Source organism: Equus asinus, chromosome 9, assembly GCF_041296235.1.
Source record: "Equus asinus isolate D_3611 breed Donkey chromosome 9, EquAss-T2T_v2, whole genome shotgun sequence".
Taxonomy (NCBI): domain Eukaryota; kingdom Metazoa; phylum Chordata; class Mammalia; order Perissodactyla; family Equidae; genus Equus; species Equus asinus.
Genome location: NC_091798.1, coordinates 64,975,365 through 64,999,236, shown reverse-complemented (window position 1 = coordinate 64,999,236; position 23,872 = coordinate 64,975,365). Strand labels below are relative to the sequence as shown.

General features: G+C 34.8%; 1 protein-coding gene across 1 annotated transcript in view; it reads right to left on the bottom strand.

Moving 5' to 3' along the window:
* PJA2 (praja ring finger ubiquitin ligase 2) overlaps positions 1-23,872 on the bottom strand; it is a 71,743-nt gene that overhangs the window by 32,824 nt on the left and 15,047 nt on the right. Inside the window, exons 2-5 of the mRNA XM_014843188.3 lie at positions 16,820-16,937; positions 15,320-15,520; positions 12,831-13,881; positions 3,237-3,422 (exon numbers count right to left, since the gene is read on the bottom strand). Coding sequence (XP_014698674.1) covers positions 3,237-3,422; positions 12,831-13,881; positions 15,320-15,520; positions 16,820-16,850 — 1,469 coding nt within the window. The 5' untranslated portion in view covers positions 16,851-16,937. The remainder of the gene's footprint in view (positions 1-3,236; positions 3,423-12,830; positions 13,882-15,319; positions 15,521-16,819; positions 16,938-23,872) is intronic.

Here is a 23,872-nt window from a genome sequence, read left to right as displayed (position 1 = left end):
TTAAAACTGCTCCATTTTATTGGTAAATTGGACTTACCTTTACATAGTGACTCTCATTCTCCCAAATGACACTTTTTTGTGAAGTCTACTTTGCTGATATTAATACAACTACTCCATTTTATTTTAGTTAGTATTTGCCTGAAATATCATTTTCTATCCTTTTACTTTCAACCTTTCTATATTCTTATGCTTTACGTGTTCTTTTGTAAACAGCATTTAACTCTAAAGCCAACTGATTTGAGGCTTTGTCTTTTACAAGCAGAGATTAGGCAATTTATATTTATCATAGGACTCTTCCTACATTCCACCTTTTTCATCTCTCTTTTTCCTTTTGTATGCCTTTTTCTTCCTTTCTTTACTTTTATTTGGATTGACTTTAAATGTTCTTTTTCCACTTCTTAATTCCTTTTTCCTCCTCTACAGGTTTCAGTACGTATATTCTTGAAACTTTACCATACTAATTTAACTTATGTCAAAAGTCACCTTTCAACCCTTTCCCAAACAATACACTTCAACACTGATCGTCCCCCTGCCGACTTAAATACTATTGCTGTCCAGTGTTTTAATCCTGTCCCCCCACCTCCACTTTTATTTTTTTTAACAAATTACTGAGTTTTATTATTATAGGGTATGAATGCAAGCAGCTGATGACTTCCAAAGGTGTTTCTGTTTAGACTCATATATCTCTATACCTAACTACAATCCGGGACATTTCTCTTAAACTTGAAAGTTAAATATCCAAGTGCCCACTTGTCATTTTGCTGCATGTCTGTCTAACTGTCACTTAAAACTTCCAAAAGGAGTTCCTACTTACCAGTGCTCTCCCTAGACTCTCAATGACATTAACATCTACTCAATGCTCAAACCAAAAAACCCAGTCATAACTGACTCCTCATCATTCCTCATCTCACACCCAATCTATCCTATTCTTTATAATTCAAAAATATTTTCAAACCGGTTTACCTTTCTTTAATCCTCACTACCATCCTGTAGTCCAACAACCTGACTCACTCCCCATCTTTTTTCACTTTAGTGCCTTTCCAATTCAATCTCCACAAAGCAGTTACAGTGATCTTTTGAAAATGTCTGTCAAATCAATTCTCCACCTCAAATCTCACGGCTCTCTCGATAAATTCCAGAAGCTGTGTGATGAGCATAGTCTGGTTCCTGCCCACTTCATCTCATATCTCTCTCCTTTTCACTCATTCACTTCAGCCCCACCACCTTCATACATGAAATCACTTTCCTTTTCAATACCCTTGGTCTTACCTTTCCTTTTGCTTAGAAAGCTCTTCCTCAACTGCTAATTCTCATCCTTTAGATCCAGCTCAAAAGTCAATTCCTAAGAAGTCCTCCCTGCCCACTCTAATTAATGTAGGCACCTATCAGTTAGTGTCTATCACAATAGTATTTTATTCTTTTCATAGTAATCATCACAGCTTGTAATTTGTCATGTTTGTATCTTCTTTATTATGAACCTTTCCCACCATAATAATGTAAGTTTCACGAGGGAATCTTATTTGTCTTGTTCACTGATATAATCCCAAGAGCCAGCACAATGCTTGGCACATATTAAATGCTCACTATATACATGTTGAATGAATAAATAATTACTATCTCAAATTGCATAGGAAACATTTAATAAGATGACTGAACACACAACTAGGAAGAGGAAAACAACGCCACCTCAATCTACTACTGTCAAAACCAATTATGTGTGAAAATTTCTTTCTTTAAAGATTTTCCAATATATTTTATCCCCAGATTTTCTTAAAGAATTAATCTCAAGTTGGAAATTTATACCTTTGAGAAGTACAAATTTTAAAGTTAGTCTAAGCCAAAGAGTTTTTTCCTAAGAAAACACATTTACCAAAATAGATCCCATGAGAGACTAAAAATTAGAACTAACCAATTATCAGAGGAAAAGCAAAGAAAATTCAAAGAGATACTCCCTTACAATAAAACACTAAACCTAGAAGGTTTCACAAGCAAATACGACTTTTAAAGGAACAAGCTATTTAAACAATAAGGTATTTAAGCAACTTTTAAAGGAATAAATACGCTATTTAAATACCAAAAGATACAAAAGAAAAAAAACCACATACACATTCTTTTAGGATCAAACTGATATTGAGACAAAAACCTAGAGACAATTTGCACTGATGGGTCTCAGTATAAAAATCCTATGTAAAATATAAGCAAACAGAATCCAGCAGCTCACTAAAACAACAATAAATCATGACTATGTGATCATGTTGGGTTTATCTCAAGAAGCAAAGTAGCTGGACATTAGGAAATCTAGTAACAGAATTCCTTATGATCGTTAGGTCAAAAGTGAAAAATCATTATGATCATTTCCATTGATGTTAAAAAGACTAATAAAATTCAACATTCTTGCTAGAAGCCTATAAAATAATGACAGAGGGATGTTTCCTTAGTGTGATTAAAAAAAAAATGTGTTTGTATGTGTGTATGCAATTAACCTAAAAGCCAGATTCATTCTAGAAATACTAGAGCAAGGATTGGTAAACTACAGCCCACAGGTTATTTCCAGCCCACCATCTATTTATGAATAAAATTTTATTGGAAGACAGCTACCCCCATTCATTTACATATTGTCTACAGCTACCTTTTACACTACAACAGTAAAGTTGAGTAGCTGCAATAGAATGGCACACAAAGCTGAAAACATTTACTATCTGGGCCTTTACAGTATAAGTGTGACAATCCCTGTAACTACAAGACTCCCATTAAAGTTAGGAAAAGACAAAGATGTTTACCATCAATCACTGATTTCTGGAGATATCATCCAATGCAATTAGACAGGAATATTAAAACTTCAACTTCTGCAACTGCATCCATTTCTGTGAATCAATCACTGATTTCCCTGTTGGGGCTGCTCCTTCTCCCCCGCCATTATCTCCACTATATAGTAATGGCAGTAATTCATTCATATTTAACTCAATCAAAATGACCTTTTAAATGCCCAAGTTTTCTTTAATAAGGCAAAGTGGAAACATACTGTAGCTCAACAGAAGACACTGAAATCGCCAGTATTTTCAATTTAATTGTTCTTTGTAAAATAATACCAAAAGCACAACAAAAAAATCAGTAGGACCTACTGGTCCTACATAGGGCTTTTACATGCAATAAACAGCACACCCGACATTTAAATGTGATGTATACCATTCTTGTACAATACACATAAAAATAACAAATCTCACTGTTAAACATACCCTTCCTGAAGAGATAATTCTTGGTTTTCTTCTTCAGGACCACTGCTATCACTCTGTAGTTCAGGTTCATTCTCATCTTTTCCCGGCAGTGTCTCCCAGCTTTCATCACTTGAGGATTGATCTTTTTCTGTACCAGAAAACCGATGAGGCAAAGAAGCAGACCATTCTCCATCACTGCATTCTGAACTGCAAATTCAGAACAGTATTAAAATAAACCATCATTACATGTGCACTAATCATTTGGAGTGTTAACCAGGCATGATGGTACAGAGTGGACAACTGATGCCACACATGCTGCATCAGGTGTCAATTCAATTCTTAAAATATCTTAAAAATAAATACAGAAATAAATATATTCAGCAGAATGTAACTTTTTCAAATGAATATAGCATATGGCAAGTTATGGATTACCAATTTATTATTTTCTTCACTAAAGTAAATAATTCTATGGTGCTTAGGTATAGGTTCTTCACATTTTAGACATATTTCTAAATAAAAATTTAAATATAATTTGGTAATCATAAATGTTATCTGGAATTAATAATAACAGATTTATTTCTCACCTGACTTGACTAAAACAAATTTCTAATTACATATTGACAATTGATGACATATCCTCTATGAATAACTTTCCACAATTACCATGTTTTAAAAGCTTAACTATTTTTTTCCTTCCTTTTTCGCGAAAGACTTTAAAATGGATGGAGATTCAAATTCATGAAAAGCAGGGCTGACAAATCTTTACTGAAGTCCTTTGGTAGGACTGTGAACCAAAAGGTATGATAAAAGGGTTAATAAAGAACCTCAGACAATTACTTTTGGTTATATTTAACTTTGGTTAATTAGATTACATTTAACTACTCTTAAAGCACTCATCATCTTAGACTACTAAAGGCTAAAATACTACTTTTTAGTGTTGAAAGTAAATCTTAAATGCCTGTTTCAAACATATCAACAATCTGATCCAGAATTCCCTTAAAGATTTCCCCTTGTGCAATGACTTTTGAGAAATCAAAAGATAACAAATTTTAGTTTATGTTTTTGAAAGGAAGTGGTAACTGGTAAGAAATTATCTTTTCTTTATGATTATGGTATATTAATACCTAGACTAGTTAGTGAGTTCCTCCTTCTACAGGCAGATGAATCCAAGAGATCAAGATGCTATTAACAAAAAGCAGCACTAATCTGAGTTCTGAGAAGTTAGCAGTTGTAAAAGTAAAATCAACTTCCAATTTTCGGTAAATGATGGACAGCAGGGCACAAACATCCTGGAGAAGGAATGAAACATAGCCCCGGCATAGCAAATAAAAGGTGTTCCTTTAGATAAGCCCAAGTTGCTTATAGTCTGTAAAAATTTTCTGTGATCCAAAGAATAATGAAAGATCAAGTAAATCATTTCTAGACTTGTATCAGTGTCAAACATAACGTAGAAAATAGTTTTAAAGGAACTTATAAACTAAGTTTCCTTGAGTATGAACATTCTCAAACTCAAAGCCAAATTTCCAATTCCAATTTTGATTATTTCTTTAACAATTAGGGTAAGCTTTCTATATTAATTTGTGGCAATTTTTAACATAGTTACTTAAAAGAAGACATCATTTTTTAAATAATTCAATCAGAGAATGATTCTGCTCAGAAAGACAACACATGAAACTTCTGAACTTTTATGAATTAATGTAATTGACAGGATATCTCCAAATTTCAATACAAAAAGAATGTCTATGATCAAAAGTTAATATATTTAAGAAGTCCATGTCAAGGATTAGTAAACTGCAGCCTTTCGGCCAAATCTGGCCCTCCTGCCTGTTTTTTACAGTCTGTGAACCAAAAAAATTTTTTTATATGTTTAATTTTGCCTTCTAGTCAGCAAAACCTAAAATATTTACTATCTGGTCCTTTAAGAAAGCGTTTGCAGACCCTAGCCTGTATCATTTTTCCTCATTATACAAAACCTTCACCTCTAAGTAGATAACTTTTAAATATACATCCCCAGCCCTGACCACCATACTAAGCTTTCATAATCACTCACTGCCCACCAAACACTTTTAGATTTTCACTCTCCTTTTAGAAAGTTATATTTTTATAAGAAAATCCATCTGCCAGATAAGACCCTTTCTTGATTTTCTATCTGCCAATGGTATTATCCTGCTCTCAAGCTGGAAACCACACATCTTTGACTCTTCACAAACTCCCCATGTTAAGTCCTTTCTTACTTTCCATTCTTTCTGTATAATGGTTCATATATCCTAGCTCCTTTTTCTCCGTATTTCCTAATACACCCTGGTTCAAGTTCTTTTCTCCAAACCTAGACCTAGACAGTCAATTATTAACTGATGCCTGTAAATTTAATCCTATTCCCTCAACTCACTTAAAATATGCATTTTGAATATCACAACTGCTTCAATTTATATCAAATAATACATTTATAATATTACTCCAAAAACCTTCAACAGTGCTTTTTCCTAAAGCAGTATTTCACAAACTTAAGCCATTTGCCTACTGCCCTCACCATTTGTGCTACAGTTGTACATTAACACTGTGTCCTAAGGTAGAGTAGTTGAAAACACAGGTTCTGGAGTCAGCTTGCCTGAATTTGAATGGACCACGTAACAGCTGTCAAGAAGTTACTTAACCTCTCTGTGCCTTTAGTGCCTCACATATCAGGTGAATACAATAGAGTATCTGACAACTCAATGAGTTCATATGAGGAGTAAATCAGTTAACATACACAAAACATTCTAACAGTACCCTGTAAATAATAAGTTATCAACAACTGTTCGCAAATCTTTTTTTAACAACATTTTTTTTTCACTCAAATACATTTAGTTATCTCCTAAGGAATATCCACAAAATTCCAAATTTAATGTGCTAGCTATATTTTTTTGATTCCCATTAAAATAAACATAAATGATAAAAATCAAGAACACTTGGGGCTGGCCCGGTGGCATAGTGGTTAAGTTTGAGTGCTCCACTTTGGCAGCCCAGCCCAGGGTTTGCAGGTTTGGATCCCAGCGTGGATCTGGCACCACTAGTCAAGCCATGCTGTGGTGGTGTCCCACAACAAAAAAAGAGGAAGACTGGCACAGATATTGCTCAGTGACCAATCTCCCTCAAGCAAAAAGAGGAAGAGTAGCAACAGATGTTAGCTCAGGGTCAATCTCCCTCACACATACACAAAAAAATCAAACACTTGTTTGTGTACCACTTAATATACTTCAGCCACTTTGGAAAATACTGGCTTATAAAACAAAGAGTTTAAACTTTCAATAGCATTTTTGATTTACTACAATCTAATCCCAGTTACTAGTACATTCTTATATCCAACTCGTCCCTTACATGAATGCTCTATTACAAATACTGTCCTGAAGTGAGAACTTTCACCACAACCATTCCTTCCACCGTCAAGAATGTCTTCAAAATCACTTCACCTTTTTTCACCTTCAGGATCAGATCATTCCTTCAAGACCCTCTCCTATAAAACTGGTTCTTTTGTTTCTCAATTAATTTATGAACTAGACTTCTTGTTTACATTCAGTCCAACTCACTATGTTGCAGCTGCTTCTTTAACATTGCATTTAAAGGTATTTTTCATAAGCGCAAAATCATATTTTCTTTAACAATTACCAGAAAAGCGTCCAAGCAGATTAGCCTGAATACTCGTAATAGTACTCGTAAGGTCTCAGAAATTAAGACAGTGCAGTTACATAATCTTAGATGGAGAACTTCTAGTGATATTAGTTTACTTGAAAAGGGCCAACAATTAATCCTCTTCAAAGTTTGTTCCAGATATTAATACACATTTGTGACATAAGTGATAGGAAGTAACATATGGACAATCTCCTATTAATATTTCATTCTGAACACTATTTTCTATGATAAATTTCAAACTTATTGTCTACTACTAATTTGTAGCTCTAAAAGTCCAAACTGGCTCAGAGGGCTAGTCAGAGGAGACTATGCAACTGTGATTAAGATTTTTACTATAAAAAACAAAAAACCTACCATAGGCAATTTCTTTCTGAAGAAACAAAAGTAGTATATTTAACATCAGGTGAAAGTTCCATCTATGACCACCTCCTTTTCACCCCCGGCAGTGGAATGCCACATTGGTAAGAGCAACCTTTAAAGTCAGATTTGGGTTAGGATCTTGACTTGATACTTACTATGATGCAAGCCTGGGCAATTAACTTCCCTAAGCTCATTCTTCCTCATCTGTAAAATGAGCTATTAATATTTACTTTCCAAGTCTACAGTGATCTTTAAATGAATACCGCAGATAAAATGTTTAACACAATTTTTGGAAAATGGTACAAACTTAATAAAGGTGGTAGTTACTTCTTTCATTATATAAGCTGTCTGCTTAGACATTTCAATTGGATTTCTAACCAGCACACCATTTTCCTCTTTTCTCTATCAAAGAAAATCTACTCTACATCGTCTGGTTTGTCTTACTGGATGGCAATATCAGTCTCCTGGTCACCCAATCAGCTTAGTCTTATCTTAGTCTCTCTTTATACCAGAGGTCAGCAAATTATGCCCTGGCCCCATGAGCCAAATCTGGCCACCTGTCCATTTTTTAACAGCCTGGAACCTAAAGTGGTTTTTCGCATTTTAAAATGTTTATTTAAGTACCTATAGAATATCATCAATTTTGCCTTTTAGTTCGCAAAGTCTAAAATATTTACTATCTGGTCACCCTTTAAAAAAAAAAAAAGTTTGCAGGACCCTGGGATCCAGAGAAGATGAAGCAAAAAAGAGCCCAACATAGGTCAATGGAAGAGAAACCGTGGAGCAGGAAAAGGTAAGTAAACACCTCAATAGTAGCACTGAAGTCAAAGAAAATGGTACTGAGAAAAGTCAATTGTCTATGGAAATTAGGAGGTCACTGTCAACATTAGAGAATACAGAAATAATACTGGGAGTTGGATTTGAAGGCATTTAAGAGTGGAGAGTGAAGGAATAGAAGCAGTGAGTGTGAAATGTTTATTCTGAAAATTCAGCAGTGGAAGAGAAAACATAAACAGGTAAGTAGTTAATAGAATGAGCAAGACCAAGTGAAGCTTTTCCCCAGGATTCAGAAAAATTAGAGTGAGAGGTAGACAGAAGCAACCTTGAAGTAAGGATAATAGATAAATAAGGTGTCAGAAATTACTGCAGGCACAGAACGAGAAAAGTTACCTCTCTTCATTGAAGAAGAAATTAAAAATAGGAATAGATACTAACATATTCTAATATGAAGAGGAAAATAAGGAAGTTCAGAGTTAACTATTTCAGTATCTCCAGGAAAGCAAAGAAACAGTGTTATCTACTAAGACTGACAAGAGTGTATGGAACTAAAAGCAGAAAACATAAAGATTTAAAAAAAACTTTGCAAGGAAAGTAAGCAACAGAAGAAACAGGACACAAAATGATCATGGAATAGTGAGGACTCATTTCTTCTTGATTATAAAAGCACATGAGTTAAACATTTTAAATTTCTCAAAGTAAAAACTAAATTAAGTACCACTTTGATTTTCATATGCTCTTTCATTAGTGTTATCTCCCATTAGCATTTGGAGCTCTATTCAAAAGCAGACAACTATAATTTACTCAAAAGTTACACTCTTTATGCATTCAGTTGTGAACCAAAAGAGTTTTTTTCACATGTGGAATGAAATTATATGTGACTTCTAGACAAAATAATTTATGTACAAATGGTAGGTATAAAAAAGATATAGAAGTAAACTAGCCAAAACCACCCTCTTATTCCCTTAAATCCCCCAAGGCACTTGTTTGTCTGTCTTCCAGGGCATTTATCATATCTATAAAACCCCAACTATATAGCACCCTAGGGAAAAGTGAAATCTTAGATAATCTTGTTATCTGACTAGCTGAAGGTCAAAAATACTTTTTGAATTTTATTGAAAATACTCTGATGGAAATTACGTTAAAACATATCATACAATTCTCTGCATTCGCAAAGATAATATACTGAACATAGTTTAAGCAGTGTGGGACATTTCACCACTATTAACATTTAACTATGTTGTAATATAGTGATATGAATGGAAGTTGTTCAAACCTATAAGGCTGCTTAATTTAGTAAATAAGGCCCAGATGGTTGCTCTTTTAGAATTGTGCCTTTCATTTACAAGTTTCTGTTTTTTTCCCTTAATATCAGAATATTGCAATCTGTAACTTCCGAGCATGCCTGAGGAACAAACCTATTTATCCCTAATTTACTCCTTCTAAACTTCTATGAACTTCCAAACAAGATAGAAAGGTTAGCTAAAATGTTAGAGCATGTGCTTTAAGATCTTTGTTTCGGCTACTCATAGATGGTTTATCTACTGGGATACAGAGCAATCAGAGGAGCTCTCTCTTCATGGCTCTCAGCTAACTTATGTAGAAGAGGAAAGGAGCTTAACGTAGCCCCATGAATATTATCTGTATATTCTGTCTTCCTCATAAGGCTAGTGAACACTAACGGAACAAGGATCATTATTATTTGTGTTTACAGAGAACCCAGAACAAAGCCTGACACTTAAGAGAATTTCAATAAATCCTTTTTGACTATAACAAACTGAAATCAACTAAATGGCTAATATTCCTTTTATTCTCCCAACACCCTCAACAACAAAAAAGTTGTCCCGACATTTTTATCTTAGGTAAGTTTTACCTTTGAAGCAAGGTTAAAGCCTAGGGACATAAAAACTCTGAAAGAAACCTTAAGTGCTATAAGAAATGGTCAGAAGATAACATGCCTCTCTTCAGCACAGTTAGGCCCAAGGTTAAAATGTGCTGGCATGGCTGAAGTGTTCTTTTAAACTCAAGATCTTGTCCTCAAACAGTTATTAAAGTTCTCAGGGTATATTTCAAAAGAACAGGGTGTTAAGTTCAGCTTTTTGGTCTAATTCCAAGTCTAGTAATTATATGCTGCCTATTAAAATTCCCCTGGCAGTTCTAATTTAATAAGGTAGTGCTCAGTTCCTGTCAAACAGCTCCGAGCAATGCTACCAGCTGCACTGCTGATCCCACATAGTGTAATGTTTCAGACGCGATTAAGTGATCATTTAGAATTTCTCAGGGAAGAAATGGGTCATGCCTTCATTAAGATATTTATGGTAAAGTCACTGTGTTTCCCCATTTGTCCAACTGCTAATATCAGAACTGAGCAGGATTACAGTAAAACATCAGGTAGATGAGCAAGTGGCAAAAGAAACTAAAAGGAGTGTAAGGCTATTAAACTTCAACCTTTATCTGGCACCATAGTAAAAGGCATTCTGGCAACTGTGATCCTTTGCAGGCAGTAAGGGGAGAGGAAGTGGAAACAGTAGCATAGAAACAGAATTACTCCTCAAAATATACCGACTCTTGAAACGAGATCCTAAAACATATCTTAAGGCTTATAGATGCAAATATAAGTGGAATTCTAGGTAGAATCACTATCCTTGAGAACTTATTCTGTGATGAGAGTCTTAAAAAATAAAACAACTCTAAGTGTTTCTGGCATTTCAATGTGTCTTAAAGAATGCTCCAAAATTACTTCCATCATTTAAGCACATCCCAGCTACGGGTTCTGTAAGTCAGCACATTACTAAAAAGTCAAAAGAAAAGAAGTTTCTATTAACTGTAAGCATTTTTCTCATCTGTATATTGTGTTCGTAAAAAATCTATCATTGTTCAGAATACTGACATATCACTTAAGGAAAAAAAGTATAATTAAGACAACACCTTATAACCATTAAAAGTCAAGAGTCATTCTAGGCAAAGAAAACTATTGACCAAAAAAATCAATTTAAAAACCAAGAGCCAAGAAAACTATCCTTTCTCTTGAGGTTGGCAACCAGCATAAAGATTTCATCAACTTCATTAGATTACATTAGGCCTGACTATAAAAAGCAAACAAACAAGATTTTTATTTTTGATTAGTGTGTCTACAATGGAGAAGGCACAGCCAAATTAAATAATTTTCTTCAAAAAAGTAAAAATGTAACTGGGGAAAAAAATACAACCACCTAATACTTTTGAAAAGATAAGTTATCTAAGACTGTAAGTTTCTTTTTTTTTAATTGTAACCTAGAGGTATAAGAGAGGTTTCACAATCCAATCCAAAAATCTTAGGGCTAAACATGCTTTGGAATTTAGACTTTTTTCCCTGAGATTTAGAAATACTACTTAATAATTCCCAGTGGGGTCCAAAACAGTACCCTGTAATCAAATACTTTTATATTTCTGCGGCAAAATGTATAAATACTTGGGAAAAAGGCCTCATTTTAGTTCAGATCCAGATCTCCCAGCAACTAAGTTAACATCAGGTCGTGTTTTGCTGCCCATTTTGGTTTTCAGAACTTTGTGGATTTTAGATAAAAGGTTGTGGACCTAAACTGAAAAAAAATAGAAATAAGTCAGGCAAAAGTTCTTAACTAACTTTACCCTTAGCTTAAAAAACAGTAAGTTACATAAGTATTGTCTGCTAACCCTGGAAGTTTACAAACGTCGAGATAGCAGTAGAAATATTTCAATTGTTCTGTAAGTTACTTATACTATATTACAGAAGCTTAATTCATATGTCCAAAGAAAATCAAATATATTTTATTAATTTTATGAATGAAATAAAAGACATTCATATTCAAAAAGGATAAATTTCTTCCTTTGCAGTATTTTCTAATTAAAAAAATAATTATTTCTACAAGTTAATAAAATCTTGAAATTGCACTGTAATTGAGCATGGTCAAAGTTACCACTAGCTTAAAAGGGTACGTGAAAGTTTGGACTCTGGTGTAATGAAAAGTCAGCAGCCAGACAAAGAAATTCTCCATTTCTCTCTTCTTTCTGCTGTCTTACAGTTTGGAAAAAAATAATCCCAGATTGTCAGAGGCAGCAAAATGCTTATTATAAGAAAAGTTATACTCCTCTTGAAAACAGTAAATTACAGTTGTAAAACTCAGAGTCTGCAGTTAGGCAGTAAGTAGATATTCAAAATTCCAGCTCCACCATTTACTAGCTTTGTGACTTAGGAAATTAGTTAACTACCTTAAGCCTCAGTTTCCTCATCCACAAATGGGGGAAATAATAGTACGTACAATGTGGAATTGTTAATGAAAATTAAATGCTAAATGAAAATAAGTTAAAAATAAACTTAGTGACAGGAAGAGCAACAAGAAGAATACATAAATAGAGAAACAGGTGATATTAATATATATTGGCAAAGTTAATACAGTATTATCAACCAAAATTTTCTGTGATCTTTTTAAACCCAGACTGGCTTAACATAGAATTTTTTTTGCATACAATAAATGTTTACCTTGCATCTCATTAACCGAAATGCCATGAATTGAAAGAATTAGTATCCTATCCCTTTGTAATAACTAATAGTCATTATCTAAACCTATAATTTCTGTAAATTCCTGAAATGCCTCAAAGAAAGTTTTTGTGAAAAATTAACCAGTTGTTTGCATATATGGTTAGTACTCGGTAAATAAGAATATTTGATAAGTCAAAATATCTAATTCCCTGACCATGTCAGAGAGTTCATCCATCAAACATCATGGTACTAGAAATAAACCACTTTGTTCACTACACAACCTGACAAAGCACTGCATGAAAACTTACCTATCTTCATCTTTGTCATATAGTTGGTAATAATCTCCACAGCCATTCCAAAAGGTGTTATCCACAACTTCTTGCCTTCCTGCTATGGCTCCACTTTCTGGTGTTACTTGGTTATTTTCTGTTTCCCTCTGTGTAACCCTTGAGTAAGGTGGATCCAAGAACATACAGTCATGTTCTCCATCGTAGTCATCACATTTTATTAAGAGGTCATCTGAGCCGTTTTCCTCAACTTCCAAAGCCTCCCTCCACCTCTGAACACTTCTTTGCTTAGCCTCATGCCTATTAAAACCTGTTTCTTGGTCCACATGACTTGAACTTATCAGTTTTCTAACTTTGGGCCTCACTACCTGTTCAGGAGAACTTCCCCTGTTCTTGTCCCTATCACTAGTATTTTGTTCACTGCAAATATGCCCCGGAGCACAGGCTGAATCTTCAGTTGAATTTTCTTTCTGTCTCTCCTGGCTAGTATTATTTTGTTGTTTCTTTCTAACAACTTCATCTTCAGAAGAAGACCTCTGAAATTCCTGATTGTTCTGACTGACAAACTCAGTATCACCAGAACTTTTCACTAAAGGTGCTGAATCTAACTCTTCAAACTCATCTCTTACTTCACAGTTAAAAGAGGGAACTGGCAGGGAAAGACCAGTATATGCCTCTACCTCTCCATTTTCCAACTCAAATATTGTATTGCCCAATGCTTCCTGATATCTACCACCTTCTACAACTTCTGCAGAAAGCTGAAGACGGTCATTATCCTCTCCATGTCTGCCATCTGGATCATAAGAGTCAGTATGAACCAATGCAATTCCATTTTGGACACTTGAAGCATTACAAGCTCCTGAAGTATATTCTCCCTCAGAGTGATTATGAAGATTCGTACTGCTTCCTAAGGCCTCTCTGCCTTCCTCGCTATGATGTACTGCAGCAAAGGATGGACTGCTCTCAATGGTTTGATTCAATGCCGTATCACAAATGGGAACTTCTGTTTCACTTTTTTCAAATAAAGGGTTGTTGGGTAAAGATGAATGAATTTGATCCACTGGACTGGAACCTTCATAGAGAACAAAAGAAACATATTTGGAGGGATTAATTTAGATAAAATTTTATTTAACAATGATTATTTAAGTAGAATCATACCAAGTATTACCTACTTGAGAGTCTGAGTGAATTTCTTGGACAGCTCCTTCTGTGCTCCCCAACTTAACTGGGAGGGCAGATTGGCCACTCATGAGTTCATTTATGCCATTGTGTAGCCTCTCAATATCCTCTCCCCTGGATGTCTTCTACAGGTTTCTTTCAACTAAATCCTAATATCTAAAATATTCCATAAAATACACTAAAAGGAGAGGCTAATGAGAGACTGCACAATGAGAGGCTTAAGTGAAATCACAGGGTAACCAATCTGCTCTCCCAATTGTTGGGGTGTGCAATTCAAACTTAACTTCTTTTACCACATGGAGGTAAAAAAAACTTCAAAAGTACTTCTGAGAGACATAAGAACAGGTTACAGAGCTAACAGAAATGAGACTTTATTGCGTTTAATGTCAATTCAGAAGATTATATATCAGTGTCTAGATAAATATTAGATTTCTATCCCCAAAATGGATTGTTGTAATACATCTACAATAGTGAGTTAACTTTAGATATGTTATAGCCATAAACGAAAAAGTACATTGATTCTCTTTGCCATAGTTTGTCAAAACCTGAGACAAGAGTAAAATCATATCTATTCTATAAATTACTTTAAGCACGACTACCTTTTATCACTACTAATATAATAAAAAGTGAAGACATTCGAGATTTGTTGAAACAAAAATTTATAGATTCTAATTGAAAAGCAATCTTGTCACATAACAAAAAGACTTCCTTAACAGAATGATCTTAGCTAATAATTCAGATTCTTGTATATAAATGACAGTAAAAATAATCTAGAATTATCAAGTTTGCTCAAGACAAGAGGAAGTTGTCCAAAAATGTGTAATTATAGTACATAGATAACTACAAATACTTTTCCAAACCACTGAATAATGAAGAAATTTTAACTGACTAAGCATTACTTAATATTTCTATTTTATAAAGTGATTTTAAAAAATCAAATCAGCCAAGCTGAATTATTTAGAAATACAATTAAAACAACCACAAAAAGCTATTTAAATGTAATAGGTATGGAAAAATACACTCAGTTCACATTAAAAAAATTTTTTTTGATTGAAAGATGAAGATTTCCTCTGGTTGAAGGATGTAACAATGTAATCACCACCATGTCAGTGTGGTTATATTTTAACGACAGGCCATATTCTATTTTCTTCTATGTTTAAATGTATATACTATTAATATTAAATTCAATAAAAATTTCAAAATAGAATTTCTTGATAGGAAATGTACAGCATTTATACCCACAGACACACAAAAAACTCACAATTTCAAATATTATAAGATCAATTCCTACATGCTTATTAATAACTCTTAAATAATTTCATGTTGCATACCTGACGAATTTTCCTTTGGAACATCATCTAGTTCCAACACTTCATAGTCATCACCAGCCCGACCTAAGCTTCTTTCATGTCTGGTCATACATGGTTTAAAACTGACATATGCATGTCTTCTTCCATATCTCCTGCCTGTGATTGTCTGATATCCTCCTGCTGGTTTGGGCCAGGCAGCCTTGCTGGATTCTTGATCCATTGCTGAAAAACAATGTTAAAAATAAAAGAGGTACAGCATTGACCTTTATTCTGGTGGACCAATATGGGTATTGTTTCAACATACATGCTATTATTTGCCAAATCATGTTACTGAACATCAACTGCACCTTACTAGCACTATAAGACATATTTCAAAAATTAACATGAAATACTATGTTATGAGGGTTATGTGGCCTTTCTACTCCAAAAATTATCTTTGAAAGATTGGTTTCTTTAAGGTATTTCAGATTTTTATAATGTAACCTACCAAGAAAGATATTTCATATGCTAATTTATTATCTGCAAAAGCTCATTAAGGATTGGAGAATGATCCTCCAAATTATCTAAGTAAAGTACCTTACATACAAGTGCTCAATACATATTCATTGAATGAATTACCAGCACATGACAAGATGGTTTCAATTACATTAAGAGTGAATATATTCCTGTCAAAAGTTAACAGGTAACTTTTAAAAATGGAACCTATGCAAAGAACCAATGGACCCCAAAAAATATAGCCCAAAGATTAGGGTCAGATAAAATTTTCCAAACAAAAATAGTGATGAGCCAAGTCAAACATCACCAATGGTATACATCACGGTAAGAAAAGCCCTCAACATTTGAACAACTTGAATACTAAGTTCTGATGACTGAGAGGTACACAGTACCTTCTTTTACTTAGTAGGACATTATTTTAAATATATATTAAGTTTGCTCAGTCAATTAGATTTTACATATACTATGCAGGAACTAAACAAAATATTTTCTGACAGTACATGGAATAGTTAATAAATGGAACAGTTACATACTTTTAATTGCATTAAAATAAGAAATATATTTGCTTCCAAGTGTGCAAGAAAAACAAACACGTATTTATAACATACAATACCAATAACAATACATTGGTACTTAATCCTCTCAACAACCTGATGAGGTGGACACCGTATTTTACTTTAAAGGTCAAAAATTTAAGGGTAAAAGTAAGTATTTAAGTAACTTAACTTGTCAAATAATCCAACAGTATGACTCCAGAACTAGTGCCCTTAACAAATCCTCCAAAGGAATAGTCTCCAAAGTGAAAAGCACAACAGAAGAAAAGGGGCTGTCCAAAAATATAAGAATTTCTATTTATGCTTATTTTCATATCGAAAATTAGAAATTAAGCTTTACAAATATTCAATATATGGATTGAAACTGGCCTTGACTAAGACCATGATCACATGTCATGTATGGTACTCAAGGTATCTGGAGGGAAAAATACCAAGTTGTCAAGATAGAGGAATTGAAAGACACCTTGCTTACCTGCTGGCTCTTTTTCAGTATACTGTGACATATATGGCAGTTTTCGTGTGCCTAGTTCAGTGGAATTATGAATGTGATTTAGTTTTTACTCACACAATGGATAAACTGCAGAAGATTCCTACAAAGAAACAATGGATTAAACAAAATATTGATAATACAAGCACAAAACAAAAACGACAAAACTAATATTCCTCCTCCTCCTAGTGAGGCTCTTTGTTAGCCCTATAATAATGTAGCTAAATACAATCTGATCTGACAAGTCAATCAAAAAACCTCAAAACAATCAAGATGGGTATTAGAAAACAGATTTACATTTCTTCTTTGAAAAACCTTGTTGGAAGTATGCATCATCCTTAAGATTGATAATGACAACAACACACATAATTTTTAAGTAAATAAGCAAATATAGTGGGAGAAGTACTTACTGGGGTACATGACCAAACTCCTTGGAAGTCGACTACACTATGCTATCTTGGCTTCTCCAACAAACTATAGTTACTTTAGCCCTGGCATTGTTAAAAGAAGTTAACCCCAAGAATACAAACATCATTTTAAAAAGGTATAATGGCTTATGACAATTAATAACTAATTAATAAATGTAAATAATGATATACTTATTCTTTACAATAGTCAACTGATCATTCACATACTTGAATCCCAAATAAGAACCTATTCTAAATTAGAAAAACTAAAATTTACCATATAACAAATATAGAAAGGTTTTCCTCCATTTTGAAATTAATCTATTTATTTACTATTTCAAAAGTTGCAACTTGTGCTTTTTTTAAAGTTTGGTAAAGGCTTTGGTGGTACTGTACTTAAACACCTTATTTACTTAAACATCTGAGCTATTGCTAATTGCCTATCACTAACTCAAATGTATTAGAAGATGACAGTTCTGCAAATGAGTTTAACTGTTTATGTTATCTGTTTAGCCATGGATAGCTATATATTAACGTATTAAGTGTACATACACAATCCCTCATATAAACTATAAATTCAGCAACAGGTTGTGCTCTTCTAATATATCTGAATCCAGTGAGATTGTTAGCAATAGGAAAAGGGTAAAAGAGTATCAAACACCTAATTCTTAACGTACTGGCAAAAGCACGAGCTCTAATTAATACTGCTTTAATAATAAGAAAATTAATCTGAAATAACTTGAATCTTCACAGATTCACAGCACAGACATGACAATCTTAAAGGACGACCATAGATTTAAGCTCAGGAGTATTTTATCCAAAGCCTTTTCTTTGGAATAAGGTTTATTCTACCACGTTTCAGGCACTATTTTTAGTGTTGAGGATACAACAATGAACAAAATGGACAAATATTCCTGCCCTCCTAAAATTACAGTATGGTGTGTAGACACTAAACAAAACAAGTAATAAATAAATATGTTACATAATACATACTACACAGCAAAAGGTGGCAGAGAATAAAGAGTTGCTCGGGTGTGCAACTTAAAACAGGGAGGTTAGGGAAGGCCTCACTGAGAAGAGGTCATTTGAGCAAACACCTGCGAGAGAGGGAGCCATGTGTAAATGTGGAGAAAGGAAATTCAAAGCAGAAAAAACAGACAATCCTGAGGTAAGAACTTCCAGAAGTCATCACAGCAAGAAGTCTAGGATGCAATGAGCAAGAGAGAAAGTAACAGATAAGGTCAGAAAATTAATTAGGGAGTGGAGGAGTGAGCTGGAACAGATCACATAAGCCTTTAAAGGATAATGCAAGAAATGTAGGTTTTATTCTGAGTGAGATGGAAACCACTCAAGAGTTCTAAGCAGAGAAGAGATATTATCTAACTTCTGTTTTAATAGGAACATTCGGGCTACTGTTTTGAATAGACTGAAGGGGAACAAGGTCAAAGGCAGTGAGCCCCGTTAAAAAGCTATTGAAATAATACCGGCAAGACATCACAGTAGTTTAGACCAGGGTAAAAACAGAGGTGGTGAGAAACGGTCAGATTCTGGATATATTATGAAGGTAGAGCCAAGAAAATTTTCTGATACAGGTTATAAAAGAAGGTAAGGAGCTGAAGTGGACTCCGAGGTTTATAACCTGGGCAACTGGAAAAACAGAGTTGCCATTAACTGATATAGGAAAATCTGCAGAAGACAGAGAAAATACCTTGAGTTTAGTTTTGGATGTGTTAAATTTGAGATATCTATTAGACTTTCAAGTAGAAGTGTTAAATAGGAACCTGACGTTGACTGGAGAATTCTGAGCTGCTAGTATAATTTGGGAATTATCAGTATATATAGATAATATTCAAAAAGGCAAGAACTTGGACAAGACATCTAAGTGTAGCTGAAGAAGGAAAGAAGCTCAAGGACTGAGCCTTGAGATGATCCAACATTACGAGGCTGGGGAGGGGCTGGCCCCGTGGCCTAGTGATTAAGTTCAGCGCACTCTGCTTTATGGCCTGGGTTCATGGGTTTGGTTCCCGGGCACAGGCCTACACCACTTGTCTGCCATGCTCTGGTGGCGACCCACATATAAAGTAGAGGAAGACTGGCACAGATGTTTGCTCAGGGTTAACCTTCCTCAAGCAAAAAAAGAGGAAGATTGACAACAGATGTTAGCTCAGGGCTAATCTTTCTCAGTGGGGGAAAAAAAAAGTCCAGGGCAAAAGAAGTACCAGAAAAACTGACAGAGGCCAGTGAGAGAAAAGAAAAATCTAGGCGTGTGGATGCCAAATGAAGAAAGTGCTTCAAAAAGAACTGATCCATTGTGCCAAATGCTGCTAAAAGGTAAGGTATGATGAGGCTCTATAACTGGTCACTGGGCTTAGTAACATGGAGGATACCGGAGATCCTGGCAAGAGCACCTTTGATAGAATGGTGGGTGTAAAAGCATGATTAGAATGCTGTTAAAAGACAGTGAGAGGAAAGGAACTGGAACCAGTACAGAAATCATGAAAATCACCCTGCTTCTCAATCATATTTTTCTTTAATGTGATTCCACTTTCTTCTTAAAACTATTCTTTTTGGAGCCATCCAAATTCCTGATCTAAATTCAGTCTACTTGTTTTCAGAGTCTCTAAACTTTTCTTTCTTATTTCCACTCTATGGAATGGTAGATTTCATCCACTTTTTCTTCTAGCCTTCTAGTATTCTCTGTAATAATCTTTTTAATTTCTTGCACTTTCTTGTTCTCTGTTTTTTGTTTTTGCTGAGAAAGATTCGCCCTGAGCTAACATCTGAAGCCAATCTTCCTCCTTTTTTTTTTTTTTTGCTTGAGAAAGATTAGCCCTGACCTAACATTTGTGCCAATCTCCCTCTATTTTGTATGTGGGTCACCACCACTGCATGGCTGATGAGTGGTATAGGTCTGTGCCCAGGACCCAAACCTGTGAACCCAGGCCACCGAAGCAGAGCGCACGAACTTAACTACTACCCCACAGGGCCAGCCCCTCTTGCTCTCTGCTTTTTAAATTATTATTATTTTCAATAGTGGTTCTTGTCTTATGAATAAAATGTAAACTAGAATATCTCTGTAGATACTAATTATCTCTATTTCATCTGAGGCCAGCTATAGTCAAGTGTCTACAACAGCATTCTCTCATTCCTATCTCTGAACTATAAGAAAGAAAAAAAAAAAGGGAGAACAGGGAGGAAAGAGGATGAATAAAAAGAAATAAAGACCACAGATGTATGTCAAGAGTAAAACGATTAATTCATCAGTCCCAAATTTATATCTAAAATGAACTGGAAACATTAAGTCTCTGAGTTTTCTCTAAAGAGATGCTTCCTTTGCTGAATTAACCTCTTGCTCCTTGTACTATTAACCTAATAAATAACATGACTCCTCTCTTCTTGTAACAATTATTTATTTCAAATGCTTTGAAGTTTTTACATGCTTCTTACAAATTATTTTAAAAAACTACACAAATGTGTTGCTAAGAATTAAAGGAATGAATCAGGGAAGTATTAATTCTAGATATTCCACTTATTAACCTAGAAGTCATCACTTTATCATTTTAACTAGGATAGTATGCCAGTGGCTCTAGACAAGCAATAGAAATAACCTTCAAAAGAATACAAGGAAAAGATAGGAGAGAAAAAAGCAAGGAAAAGAATTTAAAGACAAAGGCCTTGTTTTATTTTGATTTGAATGCACTGTGTCTATTGCATGCACTATGTCTAGTATATTGTTTAAGATAGTATGTTGCTGAACGAACAGATGAATGAATGAATGACAAGTCTGTACTTCTTCTCTGATGGAAATGCAGAAATATAATGAGAAGAGAGGGCTAAGGTATACTTGGGTACACTTGGGTATACCGGCAGTCAAACTCCAACTCTGATACTTAGGCAAGTTAAATGAAAGCCAGTGGTAGAAGAAGTAATTTAAAAAAATAAAAATCTAAATAGTAATGAATGCAGAAGTCTTAAGCAAACAGAATAACGAGTGCTCATATACCTAAATGAGTACAATATACACTGAAGTTGGTACATAGGAGGCCTACATATTGAATTGCCTTCAGTATTGTCATACTTCTCCTACTCCACTGAGTAGTAAACTAATGACGAGGCTTGTATAATATTTAAAAATAACACATTATTATTTCTGCAATGTAGCTTATTCACTTCAGTAACATCACCATACCTCTATTAGAATAATGTGGTGATTTTAACATCTCTCCACAAATCTTTGATACTTCTCCCTTCAAAAAGTGAAGCCTAATTTGCTACCCTTAAATGTGGGCTGTACTCAGTGACTTGTTTCTAATGAAGACAATGTGACATAAGTGACAGTGTGTGATGTACAAGACTAGGGCATGAAAGGCATTATGGCTTCCTCCTTGCTCTCTCTCTGGGAGAAGCTAGTTGCTACAGCATGAGATCACTTAAGTAGTGCTATGGATAAGTCTGCGTGATAAGGAGAAACTGAGGTCTTCTGGCAACAGCCATGTGAATGAACCACCTAGGAAGCAGATCCTTCAGGTCCAATCAAGACTTCAGAGGACTGCAGTCCGAGTTTACATCTTGACTGCAACCTCATGAGAAACCCTGAGCCAAAACCACCCCTCCAGGCTGCTCCTGAATTTGTGATGCACAGAAGCTCTGAGATAATAAATGTTTCAAGCTGCCACATCTATTGCAGCATAAAAAATTATCCTGCAATAGATAACAAATACAAATAATTTAGATTACATGTACTTAGATACTCGATTTTCTTATACTTCCACCTAATACGAGAACAAAGATTTTCTAATACCATGTCACGAAAATACATTTTTTCCCTTTAAAAGATCTACTTATTCCCAGCATGGAAAGTGCCATGTTCGAGCTGACAGTATTAAAATGAATTATACTGGTCTTTTGCTTGTTAACAATGTCAGAACTGCTGCTTAGTTCCACACTCCACCTATCACCTACTAGATACTCATTAAATAGCTACTGGATCAGGAACACTTACTTTTAGAATTTAAATCTGATTTAAACAACGTTTTAGGGAGAGGGAGAGAGAAATCAGTTGAACTTCTAGAAGAAGAGTTTCAACTGAATCCTTCAATCTATACCCCTGTGACCCATCTGCTGGGAGCCAGAAATAACTCATTTTAAAAAACTGAGGTATAGGGGCTGGCCCTGTGGCCGAGTGGTTAAGTTCGCGCGCTCCGCTGTAGGCGGCCCAGTGTTTCGTTAGTTCGAATCCTGGGCGCGGACATGGCACTGCTCATCAGACCACGCTGAGGCAGCGTCCCACATGCCACAACTAGAAGAACCCACAACGAAGAATACACAACTATGTACCGGGGGGGGCTTTGGGGAGAAAAAGGAAAAAATAAAATCTTTAAAAAAAAAAAAAAAACTGAGGTATAATTGACACATAACATCAGTTTCAGGTGTATAACATGATGATTCAATATTTGCATATACTGCAAAATGATCACAACAATAAGTCTAGTTAACATCCATCACCACACACAGTTATAAAACTTTTTTTCTTGCGATAAGAACTTTCAAGATCTATTCTCATCGCAACTTTCAAATATGCAATATAGTATTAACTACAGCCACCATCTTATACATTACATCCCCATGACTTATTCTAGAACTGGAATTTTGTACCTTTTGACCCCCTCCACCCATTCTGCCCAGCCCTGACCTCCAACTCTGGCAACCACCAATCTGTTCTCTATATCTATGAGTCTGATTTTTGTTTTTTTGGGTTTTTTTAGATTCCACATATAAGTGAGATTGTATGGTATTTGTCTTTGTCTGACTTATTTCACTTAGCACAATGCCCTCAGGGTCCATCTATGTTGTTGCAAATGGCAAGCTTTCATTCTTTTTTATGGCTGAATACTATTCCATTGTATCTATATATATGCCATATTTTCTTTATCCACTTACCCATCAATGGACACTTAAGTTGTTGGCTTTTGTAAATAATGCTGCAATGAACATGGCGAGGTACGTATATCTTTTTGAGTTGGTGTTTGTGTTTTCTTCAGATAAATACCCAGAAGTGGAATTGCTGGAACATAGGGTGGTTCTATTTTTTATTTTTTAGGCAACCCCCACCTGTTTTCCATAGTGACTGCACCAATTTACATTCCCACCAACAGTGCACAAGAGTTCCCTTTCTCCTTATCTTTGCCAACATTTGTTATTTCTTGTCTATCTGACAACACCCATTCTAACAGGTGTGAGGTGATAGCTCACTGTGGTTTTGATTTGCAGTTCCCTGATAATTAATAATACTGAGAATCTTTTCATGTACCTGTTGGCCATCTGTATGTCTTCCTTGGAGAAATGTCTATTCATATCCCCTGCCCATTTTCTAATCGGATTTTTTTTTTTTTTTGCTACTGAGTTATATGAATTCTTTATATATTTTGGATATTAACCCCTTACCAGATACATAATTTGCAAATATTTTCCTCCCATTCTGTAGGTCGCCTAGAAATAACTCACCTTTTAACATGTCTTTTCTAGAAATAGAAAAGTTAATTGAGAAACAAATACAATTTGATCCAACTGTTTGAAGGGGAAGTCCTGATTACTCTTCCAAGCCCACTGGAATATTATTTTATATTCGCCC